Genomic DNA, 21,771 nt, shown 5'->3' with positions numbered 1-21,771 from the left:
AAATATTGCTACAGAAATAAAATTTCTACACCAAAAGCTATGTGATTAAGAGTAACTCAATTTACAATTGGTAGTGATATGTCAAGCCATCAAAGTGCATTAAGAGAATTCATAAAGAGATAAAAAATAAAGAATGGCTTGAATATTTAACATTTAAAGATTTTAAAGACCACCAATATGATGACTGTATATCGTGGAAAGATGTTCATGATATATTAGTATATGAAAAATCCAGATTACAAGATAAATGGAAGATAAAATAACATTTTTGGTTGAGGTAAACTTACATAAAATTCATACATTCACAAAATTCATGACATTCAGTTCAGTTTAGTTCAGTTCAGTCGCTCAGTCATGTCTGACTCTTTGTGACCCCAGGAATCGCAGCACACCAGGCCTCCTTGTCCATCACCAACTCCTGGAGTTCACCTAAACTCATGTCCATCGAGTTGGTGATGCCATTCAGCCATCTCATCCTCTGTTGTCCCCTTCTCCTTCTGCCCCCAATATCTCCCAGCATCAGGGTCTTTTCCAATGAGTCAGCTCTTCGCATGAGGTGGCCAAAGTATTGGAGCTTCAGCTTCAGCATCAGTCTTTTCAATGAACACCCGGGACTGATCTCCTTTAGGATGGACTGGTTGGATCTCCTTGCAGTCCAAGGGACCCACAAGAGTCTTCTCCAGCACCACAGTTCAAAACATCAATTCTTCGGTGCTCAGCTTTCTTCACAGTCCAACTCTCACATCCATTCATAACCACTGGAAAAACCATAGCCTTGACTAGACGGACCTTTGTTGGCAAAGTAGTATCTCTGCTTTTTAATATGCTATCCCGATTGGTCATAACTTGCCTTCCAAGGAGTAAGAGTCTTTTAATTTCATGGCTACACTCACCATCTGCAGTGATTTTGGAGCCTCCCCTCCAAAATGAAGTCTGACACTGTTTCTCCATCTATTTGTCATGAAATGATGGGACCAGATGCCATGATCTTCATTTGCTGAATGTTGAGCTTTAAGCCAACTTTTTTCACTCTCCTCTTTCACTTTCATCAAGAGGCTTTTTAGTTCCTCTTCACTTTCTGCCATAAGGGTGGTGTCATCTGCATATCTGAGGTTATTGATATTTCTCCCAGCAATCTTGATTCCAGCTTGTGCTTCTTCCAGCCCAGTGTTTCTCATGATGTACTCTGCATAGAAGTTAAATAAGCAGGGCGACAATATACAGCCTTGACGTACTCCTTTTCTTACTTGGAACCGGTCTGTTGTTCCATGTCCAGTTCTAACTGTTGTTTCCTGACCTGCATATAGATTTCCCAAGAGGCAGATCAGGTGGTCTGGGATTCCCATCTCTTTCAGAATTTTCCACAGTTGATTGTGATCCACACAGTCAAAGGCTTTGGCATAGGCAATAAAGCAGAAATAGATGTTTTCCGTAACATTTAAAGTGTTCAAATCCATGCCTCTGGTACACTCACAGTGCTGTGCAGCCACCACCTCTCCCCTATCTAGTTCCAAGGTATTTTTGTCATCTGAAAATGAGACCTGTACCCATTTGCAGTCACGCTCTGTTTCCTCCTCCAGCTCCTAGATCCATCTCTATGGATTTACTTATTCTGTACATTTCATCTAAATGGAATCATACAATATGTGATCTTTTGTGTTCGACTCCTTTCACTTAGCCTGTTTTCAAAGTTCATTCACGTTGTAGTATTTCATTCCTTTTAAAAAACAATTTTTTTTGGCCATGGCACATGGCTTAGTTTCCCAACCAGGGATCAATCTCACACCCCCTGCGTTGAAAGCACGTAATCTTAACCCCTGGGGTGCCAAGGAAGTCTCTGCTTCATTTCTTTTTATGACTCAAAAATATTTCTTATTATGGATATACCTCATTTTATTTATTCATTTTTCTGTTAATGGAAATTTGAATTGCTTCCCAAATTTGAACTTTCAGCAACTGTGGATGGTGCCACTGTGAAGAGTTGTGTACAACATTTTGTTGAAACACCTGTTTTCAATTCTTTGGGGGTACCTTCCTAGGTGTAGGATGGCAGGGTCAATTGGTAATTCTAGGTTTAATTTGAGGTCTTCCCCGTAGCTTAGTCAGTAGAGAGTATGCCCGCAATGCAGGAGATCTGAGTTCAATCCCTGGGTCAGAAAGATCCCCTGGAGAAGGATCCCACTCCAGTGTTCTTGCCTGGAGAATTCCATGGACAGAAGACCCTGGGGAGATACAGTCCATGGGGTCACAAAGAGATGGACAAGAGGTTTAATTTATTGAGGAAAAACACCAGACAATTTTCCACAGTTGCTGCACTATTTTACAATCTCAACAGCAATATAAGAGGATTCCCACAACCACAGCCTCACCAACACTTGTTATTTTCCATTGTTTTATATTCTTGTCATCCTAGTGAGTGTGACCTGATATCACATTGTTGCATTGATTTGCATTTCCCTAACAATTAATGATGTTGGGTATATTTCCATGTGCTTAGTGCTGTGCCATGCTCAGTTGCTTCAGTCATATCTGACTTTTTGAGACTCCCAGGAACTTAATCTGCCAGGCTCCTCCGTCCATGGGATTTTTCAGGCAAGAACACTAGAGTGGCTTGCCTCGCCCTCCTCCAGGGATCATACCTGTGTCTCCTGCATTGGCATGTGGATTCTTTACTGCTGAGCCACTGAAGAAGCCCTCTTAGTCAGTAAAATAGCATTATTAAGAAGAAGTTTAAAAAAGAAGGAGATTACATGTAAATGTAATACATTTAGATACAAGGTCAAATTTTTGCTGATATAAGGATTCATGTGCTGCAGTCCATGGGGTCACAAAGAGTTGGACACAACTGGACAACTGAACAGCAACAACAACAAGGATTACATAGAATTTTAAATTTAGCAGATTATGTGAGAGAATATGAATGGAGATTACTTTGACATGTTTAGATTATGGATGTGATTTTTATTTGTTACTTTTTCTTATCTATAGTTTCTTCTATGACAGAGTATCATTTGTGGGAAAAGAAAAACATTTTAAAGAACCGAAAGAAAAGAAAAATATTTGCAATTTTCAGCTTAGAATATATCAAATATTTACTTATATCATTTTACAAGATTTCTTTCTTATTTTGCAACCAACGAATCTTCTAGCCCCTGAAAGGGTCTGAGACTGACTATCCCAGGATACCTCACCGCCTGAGTGGGGCTAGTCCTGGAGCAGCCGCTGTCCCAGGTGCTGAAGGAAAAGGCCCACTCCTGCCCCCTTCACCACCTCTCACTGTTGTGCTGTTGTGGACTCTCTTGACCCCCACTTCCTAGAACATCTAGATGAACACGAAATCCTGGGTCATGCTTCCCTGAAGGGAAATTTTTTTTCGGCTCCTAGCTTCAGACTAGCATCACATCAAAGCAGCTTGTAAATATGTAACAGATGTAATTATGGACAGTCTGCATTTACTGAATCTTCTAACGACAGTTTTCCTCAACAGCAGATTCTCATAAGTCCTAAAACTTAAATGCGTAACTTTAAAACATTTTCATTTTGAGAAAATGATGCAAAACGAAGGGAGGAAATGAACACTTATTGAAGATGCTTACCAGATATTGTCAGTCATTTGCACACGCTTGCTTATAAATCTTCAAAACATGGCAATGAAGTGGCTACTGTTAGGTAATAAAGACGCTGAGGCTTAGAGAGTGATATGACTTTCCCCAAACCTAACAGCTAGTAAATGGCAGACTGGAATGGTGACTCTTGGAAGGAGGGAGTGGTGGATCCGGCGACATCTGATCCTGACTGCATCTAGCTCTCTGCTCCACCTTCCCTAAAGAGTAGTCTCGTCCTCATGATCCGAGATGGAGCTCCAGCTATCATGACTATACCTGCCCCCATCTCCCTCCCCTTCCTCCTTCCCCCCACCTCCCAGGTTCATAGCCTCGCCCACCCACCTAGATCCTCCCAGGCCCCAAGCGCCCTGGCTGGCTCTCAATGCAACTGGAACAGAAGTGACAAGCATAGTTTTATTCCTGGGAATCTGGAGGTGTCTAGGGTCACGGTGGATCCCAGGCAAGGAAGTGATGGGTCATTGCTGCCCTGTGCTCAGCGGCTCCACCCGCAGCCAAAGTCCACCCTCAGCGCGCAGTATCAGCTCTGGCTTCCTGCGAGGCTCCTCCTTGTCCGGTAGGATGCGAAACCGCAGTAGCGTCAGCGCTAGGACCACCTTCATCTCAGTCATGGCGAATGTCTGCCCGATACAGTTCCTGTGGGCGGGAGTTGAGGCTTTGACTGCACCTGGAACCCTCACCCGGACCCCAAAGCACCTGGTATCTGGCCCACAACCCCCATTCCCACCCACAGTATAGAGAAAGAGGCTAACCATGCCTGGAACCTTATGTGGGCTTGCATATCTCCAGACCCTAGTCTACTCTCCACTACTGAACTCAGACCAGCAGACAGGGGAGTGGGTCCCCTCAACACACCATGAACCCCTCCTTGAGACCACAACCATTCCCCAGACCCTTACCATAATGTCTGAGGGGAGGGGAGAGAAAGTGACCATCTTAAAGTTTTCCCCCTTCCTGGCCCTCACACTTAACCTGGAATTTCACCCCCAGCCTCCTACCCCCACCTCTCCACCCCCATCTCATATGGCCGCTGTCTTCACCTGGGCCCTGCGGAGAAGGGAACAAAAGCCACAGGTGACCTCCCTTTGATGTTTTCTGGGTCGAAGCGGAAGGGATCAAAGACCTGGGGGCAAGACAAGACAGGGCTACTTGGCATATGTTTGTATAGTAGGGGGAGGTGATGGCTGATTTGCCAGAAGTCAGAACCCTGAACCCTCCCCTGAGTCCCCTGAGGGGAGTGGACATGGATAAGGGAGGTGGGAGGGGTGGGGGAGATATCACCTCAGGATCTGGCCATACAGATGGGTTGTGGTGGGTCCCAAAAATGCTGATGAGGCAGATAACACCTGCGGAAGAGGAGGGGCAGTCAGGGCTAGGTCCCACCTGCCTGATTGGCCTCTCTTTCTCACCAGGAACCTCCTCCCCTAGTCATTGTGGGCACCTTTGGGGATGACTCGGCCATCTGGAAGTACAGTGTCCTGGGTACAGCGGCGGGAGATGACCGTGACTGGGGGGTGCAATCGCAGACTCTCCTTGATGCACATGGTCAGGAAGGGCAACTGGGCCAGGTCGTCCCTAAGGAAACCCCATGACAATTATCCAGGGAGCAAAAATAGAGACACACCACCAGCCCTCCTTGTGCCCCATAAGATCCTCTCTGCCTAGGAACAAAATTGGATTGTTGGTTTAAATATCTCCAAACGCATTAGGTTGTATACATTATTTATGGACAGCTTTTTCTTTGTCCATCATACATCAAAAAAATGGTTCTTAAAAAAAAAAAAAGCAATGTGATAGAAGTACCAGAAAAAGTTTAGTGAGGTATTTTTAGAACTTTTAAAAGCAAAACATGGAAAAGGCAACCATAAGTTTACAAATTTATAAAAAAAATAAAATATTATTTATGGCAAAACAGCAAAGTCAAATGGCAAATGAGTAAAAGATCAGATTCAATGTTTACTCTTATTTATTACAGCACTAGAGACACTGGCTAACGCAATTAGATGTGGAAAAGGAGCATAATGCCATTCAAAATGTGGGGTGAATATGTCATTTTTGGCAGACAGTGATTTTATGCTTAGTAAACAAGAGAATTCACTGGAAAACTTTTACAGACATTGAAGATCCCGTAAAGGGGCTGAATTATTTTTCTTTAATCCCCTTCATTTTGGGTGGTGATTTAAATTCCTTTGTAAAAAGCTTTTAATGGAGTATAGTTGGTTTACAACATTTTATTTCTACTGTACAGGAAAGCGAATCAGCTACATGTATCTCCTCATTTTTTATTTTCTTCTCATTCTGTCACCACAGAGCATTGAGTCGAGTTTCCCTATGCTATACAGTAGGTTCTTGTTAGTTATCTATTTTATACATAGTATCAGTAGTATATATTAAATTCTTAACATAGACTCAAGGGATTAGATCTGATAGACAGAGCGCCTGAAGAACTATGGACAGAGGTTCATGACACTGTACAGGAGGCAGTGATCAAGACCATCCCTAAGAAAAAGAAATCCAAAAAGGCAAAATGGTTGTTTGAGGAAGCCTTATAAATAGCTGAGAAAAGAAGAGAAGCTAAAGGCAAAGGAGAAAAGGAAAGGTATAAGCATCTGAATGCAGAGTTCCAAAGAATAGCACAGAGATATAAGAAAGCCTTCCTCAGGGATCAATGCAAAGAAATAGATGAAAACAATAGAATGGGAAAGACTAGAGACTCTTCAAGAACATCAGAGATACCAAGGGAACATTTCATGCAAAGATGGGCTCGATAAAGGACAGAAATGGTCTGGACCTAATAGAAGCAGAAGATATTAAGAAGAGGTGGCAAGAATACACAGAAAAACTATACAAAAGAGATGTCCACAACCCAGGTAACCACGATGGTGTGATCACTGGACTAGAGCCAGACATTCTGGAATGCGAAGTCAGGTGGGCCTTAGGAAGCATCACGACAAACAAAGCTAGTGGAGGTGATGGAATTCCAGTTGAGCTACTTCAAATCCTAAAAGATGATGCTGTGAAAGTGCTATACTCAATAGGCCAGCAAATTTGGAAAACTTAGCAGTGGCCTAAGGACTGCAAAAAGTCAGTTTTCATTCTAATTCCAAAGAAAGGCAATGCCAAAGGATGTTCAAACTACCGCACAATTACACTCATTTCACATGCTAGTAAAGTAATGCTCAAAATTCTCCAAGCCAGGCTTCAACAGTATGTGAACTGAGAACTTCCAGATGTTCAAGCTGGATTTAGAAAAGGCAGAGAAACCAGAGAGCAAATTGCCAACATTGATTGAATCATTGAGAAAGCAAGAGAGTTCCAGAAAAACATCTATTTCTACTTTATTGACTATGCCAAAGCCTTTGACTGTGTGGATCACAACAAACTGTGGAAAATTCTGAAAGAGATGGGAATACCAGACCACCTGACCTGCCTCCTGAGAAATCTATATGTGGTTTAAGAAGCAACAGTTAGAACTGGACATAGAACAACAGACTGGTTCCAAATTGGGAAAGGAGTACGTCAAGGGTGTATATTGTCACCCTGCTTATTTAGTTTATATGCAGGGTACATCATGTGAAATGATGGGCTGGATGAAGCACAAGCTGGAATCAAGATTGCTGGGAGAAATATCAATAACCTCAGATATGCAGATGACACCATCCTTATGGCAGAAAGTGAAGAAGAACGAAAGAGCCACTTGTTGAAAGTGAAAGAGGAGAGTGAAAAAGTTGGCTTAAAGCTCAACACTCAGAAAACGAAGATCATGGCCTCTGGTCCCATCACTTCATGGCAAATAGATGGGAAAACAATGGAAACAGTGAGAGACTTTTTTTGGGCTCCAAAATCACTGCAGATGGTGGCTGTAGCCATAAAATTAAAAGATGCTTGCTCCTTGGAAAAAAAAAAAAGCTATGACCAACCTAGATAGCACATTATAAAGCAGAGACATTACTTCACTAACAAAGGTCTGTCTAGCCAATGCTATGGTTTTTCCAGTAGTCAGGTATGGATGTGAGAGTTGGAATATAAAGAAAGCAGAGGGCCAAAAAATCAATGCTTTTGAACTGTGATGTTGGAGAAGACTCTTGAGAGTCCTTTGGACTGCAAGGAAATCCAAGCAGTCAATCCTAAAGGAAATCAGTCCCAATATTCATTGGAGAGACTGATGCTAAAGCTGAAACTCCAATACTTTGGCCACCTGATGTGAAGAATTGATTCATTGGGAAAGACCCTGTTGCTGGGCAAGATTGAAGGCAGGAGGAGAAGGGGATGACAGAGGATGAGATGGTTGGATTGCATCACTGACTCAATGCATGTGAGTTTGAGCAAGTTCTGGCAGTTAGTGCTGGACAGGGAAGCCTGGTGTGCTGCAGTTCATGGAGTCACAAAGAGTAGGACATGACTGAGTGAACTGAACTGAATTCAAATTCTTAACAGGTGATACAGTTAACTTATTCAAAATTGGATAACCACGAAACACAAGTTATGGCCCAACAGCACTCATTTCCCTTCCTCGCAGTTTGCCTAATAATTATTATTTTTTTAATGTATTCTAGTACTAGATCCTGCCAAGTCTCTGATCATATTCCTACTAAGCAATAATGACAGAACCAACCAACCCTCTCTTCTCAACAGAACCAATGAGAGGGGCTCAGAAATAGACCAGGAGACTTGGACTTACCATTCAATGTTTTTAGGCTCACGATCCTTCAGGAGCTCTTGCACCTCCTGCCGGCAGCGCTCCTGGTATTCTGGGTGCTTGGCAAGGTTGTACAGAATCCAGGAGAGACCACTGGCTGTGGTATCATGGCCTGAGAAGCATTCAGAAAGGCTTGGGTCTCTGGGCTACTTCAGCACCAGAGCACGGACAGCTCCCTTGCATTAAGGCCCATGGAGAGGATGGGGAGGGATAGGGTGGCCCAGGGTCCATTCAGCAAGTTCTTTCTCCTCCTGTAGTCCCACACTGGGACCCTCACCTTCAAACATGAAGGTGTCAGCTTCAGCTCGGATATCTTCATCTGACAATCCCTTCCCATCTTCATCCTAGAGAGGAAGCAAGATCCCCAGAATCACACCAGCTTCCCTGGTGGCTCAGAGGGTAAAGCGTCTGCCTACAGTGTGGGAGACCTGGGTTCGATCCCTGGGTCAGGAAGATCCTCTGGAGAAGGAAATGGCAATCCACTCCAGTACTCTTGCCTGGAAAATCCCATGGACAGAGGAGCGTAGTAGGCTACAGTCCATGGGGTCGCAAAGAGTTGGATACAACTGAGCAACTTCAGTTTCAGTTGAAGGCACCTGAGTCTAACGTGAGACAATCTTTGAAAATCTCCATCATCCATCTAGAAACCCATGGGCACCCTGAACTCCTGGACACTATCACTAGAGGACCCACCACACAGACTTCCTCTTGACCACTTTGCCTCTTTAATTGTCCCTGGTGAATGGAATAAAAGATCCATAAATATTTTCATGTTTTTATGTTATGCAACCTGGGTTAAAGAACGACTGAATGGAAACTGAACTTAGAAACTAGAGATTGAGCATTGCCCCAACGCCATTTGGTCACTTTGTATGATAGTATTGGGTTGGACAGAAAGCTTGCTTAGGTTTTTGGCAACCCAATAAATTCAGAGATTCCTTTTCTCTCCTAAAGATAAGAAATGGGTTATAAACCTATAGATCTTTAGACTTCAATTTCTTTCCAGTGAGGATTTATTTAAACTCCTGAACATTGTCTGTCTTTTCTACTCTTGTCTCATATTGTTTCATATCTTCTTCTCTTCTCTCCCCTCCTCCCCTCCTCACTGCTCCCTTCTTTTCTTTCTCTCTTTCCCTCTCCTTGACCACCCCTGTAGGGAAGAAGGGAGCATATATCTCGCATTAGTTCTAAAATTCAGAATGTCAGTGCAATCTGATGGTTAAGACTCCACACTTTCACCGCAGGGGACAGAGGTTCCATCCCTGATTGGGGAACTAAGATCCAGCATGCCAAGTGGGGTGGTCAAAAGAAAAAGAGTTCTAGAATTCAACACTTGGCAGTAATTCCCCTCCATGCAAGCATGGCTGCATGTAAAGATAGAAGCATCATGGTGCCCTCAAAGGAATTTGGGGATGGGGAACCAGGGCTACAATTCTACTCTGACTACTGTTGCTGCTATAAATAATACATAGATTGCTCTTATCTAGGGTTCTGTATATATGCATACATGTATATATATATGTATGCAAGTATGCAGACATGTGGGGCTTCCCAGGTGGTTCAGTGGTAAAGAATTTGCTTGCCAATGCAGGAGATACAAGGAAACATGGGTTTGATCCCTGGCTCGGGAAGGTCCCCTAGAGGAAGAACTGGCAAGCCAATCTGGCATTCTTGCCTGTAAAATCCCATGGACAGAGCAATCTCGTGGGCTACAATCCACGAGGTCACAGAGTCAGACACGACTGAGCTCACACATATGTATATGCACATATCCTGTCTTATTCACTTGGAAGTAGAGGGAAATCTCAGGCCCCTCACAATTTCAGATTTAGCAGCCCTCCTGCAGGCAGTATTCCATATTGGTCATCTGTAAAAGTTACCCTAACCCACCCCTCCCTTCCACGAGCATCTCAAATGGCGCCCCAGTGCCCTCTGCATCCAGTCCAAGTTCTTTGATCAAGTCAAGTTCCCAAGATCCAAATCAAGGTTCTACTTCTTGAACAAGAAACCAGAGGAGCCCACCTTGGTCAACAGGAGCACATCAATGAAGTCCAATGTCTTGGTCTTCGCTTTGGCCTTGAGGAAGTCATCGATACCCTCACTGGGGAGGGTGCGGTGCCGCTCCTGGATGACGGCATCTGTGAAGTCGTGCACCAGGCGGCAGGCCCTGCGGAAGCGCCGCCCATCTGGGGTGAGGTAGTACAGGAAGTCCATGTGCAAAAAAATCTCCTGGTGTCGTTTTGCGACAAGGGCACTGAGCTCCAAGATGGCAGCAATATATTCACTGGGCTTCCTGTAGAATGAGAGCATGAAGGGATGCAACAACTCAAAACACCTGAAACCCAGAAGCCAAAGGCTACCTCTCTTCTGGAAACTGAGGCTCCAAGAACAGGTGGGCCCATAGATCCAGTATGGTGATGAGCCAGGATAGTGATGCTCCAGACTCTTCTCAACCCACTTCCCATCTCTGTGAGCTGCCTCCATACCCCAGGGAGCCAGAGCACAGCTGCTCCTCTCTCTCTTATCCAGTGTCTGCCCTTTTTCTCCAAAACTGTCCACTTGCTCAGATCTTCTGGTAGCAGGTCAATTGGAGAAGCAAATGGCAACCCACTCCAGTGCTCTTGCCTGGAAAATCCCATGGACAGAGGAGTCCATGGGGTCACAGAGAGCTGGACACGACTTCATTTTCACTTTCTTTCACTTCCCTATTCTCCTTAGATCCATTGTCAACACCATCCAGGGTCTACGTTATGGTCAGTCTTCTCTTGAGTCAGATGTCAGAGCTCAGATTTGACCATGACTCTCATCTTCTGAAACACTTTTCATAGCTTCCTGGAAACCTCAGGATAAAGTTCATATCCTCTTTGTCTGGCTTCAGATGCCCTTAAAATATAACCTGCCCACTCTTCCAACCTTAATTCCAAAGTGTCTCATCACTATTGCACACACTTTGTTCATTATAACCTCCTGCCCTTTATCAAACAGTTCTACCTACTTGTAGGAATCACTCCTTCTCTTTCCCTTCCCTGTCCTTCAATGTCCAGCTCTGATTCACCTCCTTTGGGAAGACTCTTCTGATTACCCTCCCTCCCTCATCTACTCTAGTGGGTCTATATTCCCAGGCCCTGGGCTGAGACTCACTCCTGGCAATTGCTGTCGTAACTGAAGACACATTTCTGCAGACTGTCCAGGGTCATGAGGCTGATGTGTTCAAACATGTCCAGATGGGTGTGGCCCTCTTTGATTAGGCGCTGCCACTTGGCCTGAACAGAGAAGAGGACACAGGTGAGGCTGAGAACTGCCTCCCTGGTGCCCCTCCCTAATCCCAAACACCAAGATGCATTCCCCCAGACTCTGTCTCCTGGTCCCAGGCACCCAGCCCCAGGGAGGACTGGGCTTGTGTTACTATTATTAGTATAAACTCCATGGCTGGGAGCCAGGAGATCTGGGTTTGTGAATCCTGGCTCTGTGCTCTATACTTATGTATCATTGGTCAACTTTGAATAAAGTTAAGTGCTAACAATTGTTATTCAGTGACCGCAGCCATGAAATTAAAAGATGCTCCTTGAAAGAAAGGCTATGGCAAACCTAGACAGTGAATTAAAAAGCAGAGACATCACCTTGCCTACAAAGGTGCTTATAGTCAAAGCTATAGCTTTTCCAGTAATCATGTATGGCTATGAGAGTTGGACCATAAAGAAGGCTGAGCACTGAAGAATTGGTGCTTCACATTTTGGTGCTGGAGAAGATGCTTGAGAATCACTTGGACAGAAAGGAGATCAAACCAACCAATCCTAAAGGAAATCAACTCAATATTCATTGGAAGGACTGATGCTGAAGCTTAAGCTGCATTATTTTGCCCACCTGATGTGCAGAGTGGACTCACTGGAAAAGTCCCTGATGCTTGGAGAGATTGAGGGCATGAGCAGAAGGGGGTGACAGAGAATGAGATGGTTAGACGACATCACTGACTCAATGGACGTGAGTTTGAGAAAACTCTGGGAGCTAGTGAAGGACAGGGAAGCCTGGCGTGTTGTAGTCCATGGGGTTGCAAAGAGTCAGACAGGACTTAATGACTGACCAACCTAGAACAACAAATGTTAGGTTTTATCATCTTCATTGTTATAAATAGATTAGGAAAATATTCCCTATGTTAGAAGAGTTAATCCTGTGCAGGCTCAGAGTACCCATGCACTTTTTTGCTGGGTAGGCCAAGAAATTGGAAGGCCCTGATGTTCTTTACCTGGCCCATTTCTCAGAGTTCTGTTTGCAGCAGACAGCCTTGAGAAGTGAGGTAGTGACTCCTCCTGGACAAACATCAGGATTGCTTCTAATTGCTATAAGAGTCATAGAGTCCCTAAACCTAGCACCCCCTCCCCTGTGACAAAATACACCACCTGAGCAGGCATCTATAGGAGCCCACCTGTGTCACTTGCATGCGATTCAGTGACTTGGATGAAGAATGCAAACCAACAAGAAGCACGTGTTGTTTGCTGGGCTAACCTTTGTCTATGACCCAGGAGTCTCATGTATTCTGGCAGAATTCATAAAACAGTAACAAGCTCACTTGTCAGTTTGCAAGCATGGAAAAATTACAGGCACTTCACAAAAGCCTGACCTATAATTCTTCACTTCCCTATGTATGTATCCAAACTTTTTGCAATGTAATTTTTCAGTAACTCTACTTGGAGGTGGAGCCTGTTTCAGCATCCTTTGATCCTGAGCTGGCCCTGGACTTGCTTTGGCCAATAGACTGTGGTGAAAATGATGAGGTGACCAACCCAAACCTAGACCCCAAGGCACATTGCAGCTTCCTCTCAGTCTTCTCAAACCCTGCCTCTGCTATTTGAACCAGTCTGAGATGCCCTTTGAAGGGAGAGAATCACATGAAAGGGAGTCTAGTTACCCCAGCTGAGATCATCCTAGATCAGCTTGTAACCAACCAAGCTTCAAACCTGTGAGAGGACTGACCCAGACCAGCAAGGCTTCCTATCTGTATGGTCAGGCCACCCAAGACAGCTGTCCTCTTGTTCTCTGTGCATCCCATGCTTGACCAGTCCCTGCTTCACCTATACCCTATTTGCATGACACACCTTCCTCTTAATCATGGAGCCTAATGAGTAAATTCTACATACTTGTCTTCAGCCCCCGATAGTGATTGTTCTCATCTTTATATCAAAGCATCGCCATCATAATAGTTTATTTAAGCGGTAGTGAGGGGGTGGGCTCCTCTACTAGTTTTCTTGATAACTTATGAAACAACCTGACATCAATTTCCCCACAACTGCTTACATCCCACTCCCCACCCTGGTAGGGAAGACTTCTGCCATGGCCTTCCTGCTGTCTGCTGCACATGGTGGGGTATCACTCCAGGACCTTCCTTCAGACATGCAAGATCCCTGTATCCATTTAAACACTGATGTCCCTGTTTCTTACTCCAGCTCCTTCAGTTCTGTGGCTTGCGGGCCTGCAGGGTGCAGCGCAACACTATCAGACCCATAGCTGATCACAGATACATGAGTGACCTCATCTCCATCTAGAAGAACCAAACAACTGACTCATAGATTTGCTGTCAGTGTGCCTGTATGCTCATTCATGTCCAACTCTGTGACCCCAGGCTCCTCCATCTAAGGGATTATCCCCCAAAGAATATGGGAGTGGGTTGCCCTTTCCTCCTCCACGGGATCTTCCTAGGGATCAAACCTGTGTCTCTTGTGGCTACTTCACTGGCAGGAGGATTCTTTACTGCTGAGCCACCTGGGCTGACCTTTGTTGTCAATACTAAAATCCTTCTTGTTTTCAAGTGATTTATTACTTAGAAATAACTAGTCCAATATTCATTATTATTATCAAACATGTCTCAAGATTCCAAGGCTTCTGTCAAGGTAGAATAGAAACTAATGCCTTTTGAGCACCTACTATGTGCCAGGGATCTGGTTCCAATATGTTAGCTCTACTGACTGAGAGCAGGGATCACAATATACTAATTTTATAGCCAAAGCAACTGAGGCTCAGAAAGGAAGAACAATGGATTCAAAGCCACTTAGAACAGCCAGAATTATAAATAAGATGTCTATGAGCCTCCATGTCCCCCAGACTCCAGCTGGAACCCTGGGTTCAAGAGACTCACATGCATGATGTCTGTGCTCTTGGTGAAAATCTTCATATAGGGCTTCAGGATGTTGAAGTGGAAGGCGGGTGTCAGCATGCGACGGTGCCTGCTCCACTTGTCACCAGCACTCAGCAGGAGCCCATCCCCTAGCAGAGACAGCCACAGGGAGTGAGCAAAGGAAAAATACTCCCCTGGGTCCCCAGGGATGTCCCCAACCCCCTTTGTGAACAGTTACTCACCCAGCCAGGGCTTTAGAACTTCATAGAAGATCACGTCCTTCGGTGCGACGGCAGCTGACATGAATGAGGACTGTCAGGGTCCTCTCCCCAGGGACAGGGGGGCGGGAAGGGGCTTTTGGTGGGGAGTGGAGGATCCTAACCAGGAATCTGCATTCCCCCTCCAAGCCAGCGATAGCAGAATGGGGCCAAGAGCACAGGAAATGTGGAAGGGGTGTGAGGGGAGGGGGGAACCAGACCAGGCTACAGCACAGAATAGAGCAAAGGCAGAGCCCACACGACTCTGTGTGCTTAGATACATCCCAACATGACACAACATGTCCAGCATTCCTTGACACGGCATCTTCTGAACACCCAAGCATAACCCAGCACTCTACAAAACATCCTTATGGGGACCAAGGACACCACACTTGCCTCAGCAGTGACCCCCCAACCCCTGAGATGTCCGACATGGCCCCATGTGTTAACAGGGCCTGACATGGCCCCAACATGTGTGACACAACCTGATAGGACACAAGAGCTCTGCCATGGACCTGAAGACCATCTGACCTGACCTGAGTGTGGCCCAGGCAGGCTCCAGACAGAACCTGACTACATTGATGATACAGACCTGAACCAGGCAAGACCCAGACCCACCTTAAGACCTGCATCAGACAAGACCCACACAAGGTCTCAGGCATTCCTCAGAGTGGCTTTGAGTCTCAGACTTCAGATAAATCTGAAATGTACCCCAGGAGTGACAAGTAGGAGAACCAGAGAGTCTCTAATGGCATCACAGACAAGAACCAGAGAGACTCCAAGATGCCTCAAATGTCTTTGGCCACAGCTGAGCCCCAGAGGTGACTGAGACCATCTCTGAGCTCAGTTATAAAATACAGCAGGTGTCACCAGGTATAACACATGTCAGCTGTAACCAGAATCAAGGTAGAAATATAAACATGACCAGATGTGGCCATTCAGCAGACATTGCACAGACATGCCTGGAGGTCAGGCAGGTTGGATTCTGCAATGAGAGAGAGTGGCATCTTTGCCATGCCCCCTCGCCTGCATCCTGGTCACTTGCACACCTAGAGGCAACACAGAGACTATGACAGGGGACAAGCTGTGGCCAAGGGCATGTCTACCTGGAGTAAAGAGCACAGGCTTGATGCAGGTGGGGTGGAAGATGCGGAAGATTGCATGCCAGGGCCCCACCCACCAGCAGGACACATCCCCATAGGTGCCGGCCAGGCCTTGTGTGTACAGGAGACCTTCCTCTGAACTCTGAATCTGGAGGGGAACAAACAAGACCAAATTCACACTCTTCTAGGCTGCCAGAGGGAAGGACTTGTAGGAAAGTGATCCCAACTTGAACCTATGCATCTCCTTCAACAGCAACTCCTTAGTCCTCAGCCTCCTGCAAGGTTCCTTCCCCTTATCCTCCATATATGACAGTTGGGGTCCCTTGGGTGTGGGGAAAGAAATGGCCTTTCCCTGTTTGGATCCCAAACACCATGTACCCCTGATTTCTCTTCCATTCCCTTATTCCAGATAAGAACTGAGGCTCTGAGTGATGGAGTCACTTACCCACATTCTTACAGATAATAAATCTGAGACACTAGTCCAGGACTGTTTAATCCAGGGCCTGCATTCTTAGCTCCAAAACAATAGCTCAGAGGACCCTGTGTCCCCAAGACATGGAATTCAGAGTTTCAGGGATGCAGGAATTGGTCCTATGACCCAGGCAAAAGAAATTAAAGGGAACCCTCTATCTTTTCCTGGAAGTGTCGTGAATGAGCTCACTGTTCCATGAAGGTTGAGTTTCTGGGTTTCTTCTGTACCAGGATGAAAGTGATGCTGTCACAGATGAGCACGGAACTAAACGATGGAGACAGATTTCTTTGTCTTCAGATTGTCTATCTCTGATGGACTGTTTAAGCCCTGGGTCCACCTGGACTTGAAGACACCCATCTGGGATTTTACAACCAGTTGATTCGCTTTCTCTTGGTAGATCATGTAGCATTGCATTTCCATCATTAACAACTAAAGGAGACTTTAGCAGGCAGAGAGAGGATGGGCCCTTCCCAGGTTCACCCAGCATTCTGGTGTCTGAACCCAGGTCTCTGTCACATGCTGCTTGTTGCCCTCCTTGCCTGATCTGTCTGTGGATGGGAGGGGCAGAGGGCAAGGGAAGGAAGAAAAGGTTGGGTGAAGTTTCCTCAGGAAGATTCCTGGGGACTGGAGAAGGAGGACACTGAACTAGAAGTGTTCAAGCCCTAGGACAGGCTCAAAGAAACCAACCCACCAGAGAGGTAAATAGCCATGGAAATAGCAACCCAGATCTTCTATCAGCCACAGGCCTTCATTGCTCTCTGTTTGGGGATGGGTGGGACTGAGGACATGCCTGGCAGGGGGCCTGGAATATTATGGATGCCCACTGCATAATTCTATCCTTTGCTTTAAAATTTTTTGCTCATTGTTCCAGATCCAATTTCAGCAACTCCTCCTCCAGGAAGCCTTCCAGCATTCCCCAGCAGAGAACCTTGCTTCTTCTCTGCGTTTGTGCAGCTCATCTCCCTCTGGCCAATTTCCTTTTTTTTTTTCCCCCCTCTGGCCAATTTCTGACCACACCAGGGTCACAGATCTCTCTGCCCTAATCTGAGCCTTTATGTTTGGGGGTGTCTTTCACCCAGGACACCAGGGTGGGGTGTAAATGGCAATGGGAGAAGGGAGGAGGGAGGAAGCTATGAGATTGGGATGATGAATACATGAAGGAAAGAAGAAGATGGCAGAGAGAGGAGGGGAGGGGTGTTGGGGTCCTGTAGGGGCCACATGGAAGCTTGGCAGGGAGGGGCTGGAAGCCCTGAAATGTGTCATGGCACCCACCACCACAAGCTCTGCCTGAGTACCTGAAGCATTGGCGACGATCCGGATCAAGTCAGGGTGGCAGAAAACGATGACGGGGGTGATGGGACCCATCCAGACCCTAAATCCTTGGGAGTATTTGGCCACCAGCTCAGTTAATTTGCTCATGCCCTGCTCCGTGGGGGGGATCTGTAAGCAAGGTAAGGGCCATCACTCTGCAGAAGGAGAGTCCACGGCAGTGGACAGAGTGTGGGATCCTGCACAGATGGAGGGAATCTCTGCTTCCTCCTTCCCTCTGGGGGAGGGAGGGACCTGGAGGCTCTCCAAGTTCCAAGGGTCTATCCCAGGGCACAGGGAGAAGACAGGCTCTGTGCCCACAGGGAGGTGGACCTTGGCTTGAGAAGGCAAATTTTTCTGGTCCTCCTGGGAGTTGTCCACCAGGGATGGCCACAGGAGGAAATCCTTATGGGGGAGGTTTGTGGATATCAGGGTGACCTCAGACTTCTCCCTGGGTTTTGGTCCCATATCCTTTTATCTCTGGGCCAGTCCACATGGCCTCTGCTTCCTTGCATAGGAAAGGATCTGCAGACCTGGGACCTTCTAGCCCTGGCTGACCCCAGGGACAGACATGAACTCTGCATATTAATCAGTGAGGAACTGTGACCTAGGAACTCCCTCGCTGGTCAGTCTCTGTGCAGAGTGCATCCTGTCTATTTCTATGGACAACACTTTCAACTGTGCCACTTATGAATGAGGAAACTGATGCCATATCCCCTCAAAGGGGAAGAAGTGTGGATTTTCTCCTGGTGAAGCACCCTTTCCCTCACAATGCTCCTTTCAAACCTGACAAATACCCCAGGTGCTCTAGGCAGGTGATATCATTTTCACTTTTGTGCATTGCTCCTGTCTCCCCAAGCACCTAAGGTGAGGATTCAAAGCACTAGATGAGATTGGTCCAGAGAGGGAGCGTGACTCAGCCGAGGTCACTTATCAAGAGGGGCTGGAGGAAGGAAGTATAAGCAAGGATGGCCCCCATGGCCAAGCTCTTGTGGGGAAGGCAGAACTGTGGTCACCTTGTAACATTCCTGCTGCCTCCAGGACCTGCTGAGACCATTTTAAGACCCAGAATCTCAGCAAATCTTCACAATGAGCCTTGGACATCAATATTGTGAATTTTGCATTAATGAACAGTAGTTGTTATAAGTCCTTCCCCAAGTTTAGTTCTTGTCCCAGGCAGGAGAGGGAAGCTGCCTGGAAATTGGAGGGGGGAGCTGGATACCCATCCATTTGACCTTGACTGAGGGAGATGATGGCACATTCATCACCAGGGTCATCAAACATTTATTTTGAGTGCTTACTTTGTGCCAGCCCTGCACAGGGCACTGTAGTGTCTCCTCCCCAGAATAATAATCAAACTGGGATGTGTTAATAAGTAATTGGGTGATTAACTGTTTAATTAATTGTGACTAGGACCAAGTCAAAGGTCCAAGTCTAGTGCACAAGATAGGTGGGTGTGGAGGAGAGGTAGGTCTAAGAAGGCTCTGAAAGGGGGAGTAGCTAACTTTATCCAGATGGGGGGAGGGGCCTAATGGGACATCTTGGGGAAGGGTGGGGTGTAAGATTAGAGGAAAGGGTCCTGGGAATGGGAGAGGGTGGGAGCTTTTCTCTTGTAGGTGGGAATAGGGAAGTGATAGCTATTTCCTGTGAGGAAGCTGTGACCCAGAGTGAAAAGACACAGGAAAGGGGCCACATGCAGAGCAGACCCTGGACAGCACCCTTGAGAGGACCTCAAGGCCACCATGGAGACTGGAGAGGCCAGGGAACCAGGTTCTGTGCAGCCCGGCCTCAGAGATGCAATAATGTGTGCAAGGCCTGCAGCAGGTGGACCCTAAAGCAGGCTAGGGTTGGAAGGACAGGATGTGGGGAAGGTCTTGATGGCAGAGCAGGGGAATGATTGAGTGAGGGAAGAGGGGCTCCCTGGCCTCCCTGGCTTCTCTGCTGTCCTAGACCCCAGTCCAAACCTGAGCCCCATTCCTGGCCCTCAGGAAGTCCATCCACCCTGATCCCCCAGACCCATGCTGCTGCCCACACTCACCATGCCTAGGTGACCCAGGAACCAGTTGTGTTTTGGGGGCTGCGGGAAACACTGGAGGCGACGAGAGTTGCTGTAGAAGGTGTAAGTCCAGGCCAGGATGTGGGCCAGGAGCCAGGAAGCCCCAACCAACAGCAGCAGCAGCCATGGGGAGGCTGCCACTGGCCCGAGTCCCAGCCAGGACAGGCTCAGCTCCAGCATCCTGTGGGGCAGTCAGAGTGGAGGCTGAGTCCTGAGGATGAAGGAAGAGGCAGTGATGGTGAGTTGTGAGCCAAAGACAAATAGAGGGAGAGGAGCAAGGGAGTGAGGGCAGGGATGGGGAGTGCTGGGAAGGGCGAGAAGGGCTCAGAGACAGGCAGACAGGGACTGGGAGAGGGGAGGGAAAACAGAAATTCAGAGGAAGAGAAATATAGACTGAAAGACATATACAAACACGCACAAAGAATGTGTGTTAGTTACCCACTGGTATTCACTCATCTCCCAGGCCAGTTCTTTGCCTGGAGCCACCCTGCCTTGGGTAGCAGCCTTCCCCACCCTGGGCCAGGACCCTCAGCCTTTTGACCCCCAGCCTGGCACCTTCTGTCAAAAGCGGCTTGTCTCACACAAGTTCCTCTCCTCTCCTCCTGGGATTTGGAGCTTTATTTGGCTCCTGAACCTATGGGAAGCTGCCAGGGGCCAGGCTAAGCCAACCAATCCCTGGAGCCTGCTTACTTCCTCCCTACCTGGCAGCTGCCCACATAGAAGGTGGAGGGAGGGGGAGCACAGTGCTATTGAAAGCAGCTTGTGAACCAGCTCAGAATCACACATTGTTGACACCGAGTCCTCAGGACTCACTATCTCCTATGTGGGCACATAGGGGTGTGGGCAAAGGTGACTCTTGGCTTCCCAGTTTACAACCAGCCCTGCCCTTCCAAGGTCAAGGTACAGCAGGTAAAAGAGTGTATATTCAGGTGCCAGGTAAGTAGGACCTGGCTCCAGCCTTATCCCAAAACATGTCTGGGGCTCTGCTCCATGCATGCCAGGAGGGCTTCATGCACCATGTCTCAGCACAGAATCAATAAGCTCAGAGACATGAAGTTTCTACCATCTGGGTCACAGCCTGGAAAGGTATTCAAGCCCTTCCTCCAAACAGCCCGAAGCCTTGTTTGAGAGATGATTTCTGGGAGCCAGAGCAGAGAAACCAGCCTGGATGGGCATTACCTGCCTTGGACTCATGGGATAAAAAGCCCGCAGCCAGAAGAGGGCACTTGGTGGCTTGAGGGTAAGGCTGCAAGGGGCTCATAGAGAAAAAGATCCACTCAGGGCAGGACAGAGTTGGGAGATTCTGAGTGGGCAGCCTCACTCTGACTGTGGGCTGTGCTGACCTTCCCTGGACTCAGTCTTCCCATGTGGCAAGTGGGATGTTGGATGAGAGCCTGAGAGAGGAACCAAGGAGAGTCCCACAATAAGATGGGAAGATCAGGATCCCCCCAAAAAGATGGAATGAAGGAAAAGGCCTGTCACCTAGTACTCACGCTTCTCTGTGCCAATATTCCACACAAATATTCCTCTTCTGTGTAGAGAACTGCATGTAAAAACTGTGTGCCAGTTACCTCAAAAAGCATGCCTGTAGTTTGCCAAGAACTCTATATAAAGCACGCCTACTATATATCAGGTGCTTACATAAAATGCATCTTGCTGTTGTTCAGTGGTAAACTTGTGTCCGACTCTCTGCAACCCCATCAACTGCAACATACCAGCCTTCCATGTCCTTCACTATCTCCCCGAGTTTGCTCAACCTAATGTCCACTGAGTCAGTGATGCCATCCAACCATCTTATCCTCTGTTGCCCCCTTCTCCTCTTGCTGTCAATCTTTCCCAGTATCAGGGTCTTTTCCAGCTTTTCACATCAGGTAGCCAAAGTATTGGAGCTTTGGCTTCAGCGTCAGTCCTCCCAATGAATATTCAGGATTGATTACCTTTAGGACTGACTGATTTTATCTCCTTCCTGTCTACTGTATGCCAAGTACTCTTCACAAATCTGGTTTACTCTGTGCCAGCTGTTGCAAATGGAGCATGCCTACTGTGTATTGGATGCTCTCCAGAAGGCAGCCTACTCAGTGCCAGGTGCTCTATATAAAGCATCCCTGCTATGTGCAAATTACTCTATGTTAAGAGCACCAATT

At 46.8% G+C, this 21,771-nt stretch overlaps 1 protein-coding gene across 1 annotated transcript; it reads right to left on the bottom strand.

Annotated features, from left to right (window-relative positions):
* Positions 1–4,081: 4,081 nt before the first annotated feature.
* Positions 4,082–19,807, bottom strand: LOC128050384 (cytochrome P450 4F2). Its single transcript, XM_052642625.1, has 12 exons — positions 19,610–19,807; positions 17,559–17,703; positions 14,674–14,727; positions 14,453–14,580; positions 11,464–11,585; positions 10,345–10,615; positions 8,600–8,666; positions 8,305–8,434; positions 5,065–5,198; positions 4,905–4,969; positions 4,664–4,746; positions 4,082–4,259 (listed from the first exon to the last, which is right to left on the bottom strand). Exons 1-12 carry the CDS (start codon positions 19,805–19,807, stop codon positions 4,082–4,084), a joined length of 1,575 nt encoding a protein of 524 aa, XP_052498585.1.
* Positions 19,808–21,771: the final 1,964 nt, after the last annotated feature.

Source organism: Budorcas taxicolor, chromosome 7, assembly GCF_023091745.1.
Source record: "Budorcas taxicolor isolate Tak-1 chromosome 7, Takin1.1, whole genome shotgun sequence".
Lineage (NCBI taxonomy): Eukaryota > Metazoa > Chordata > Mammalia > Artiodactyla > Bovidae > Budorcas > Budorcas taxicolor.
The sequence above is the reverse complement of the archived record's forward strand: the minus strand, read 5'-3'. Positions and strand labels throughout refer to the sequence as shown.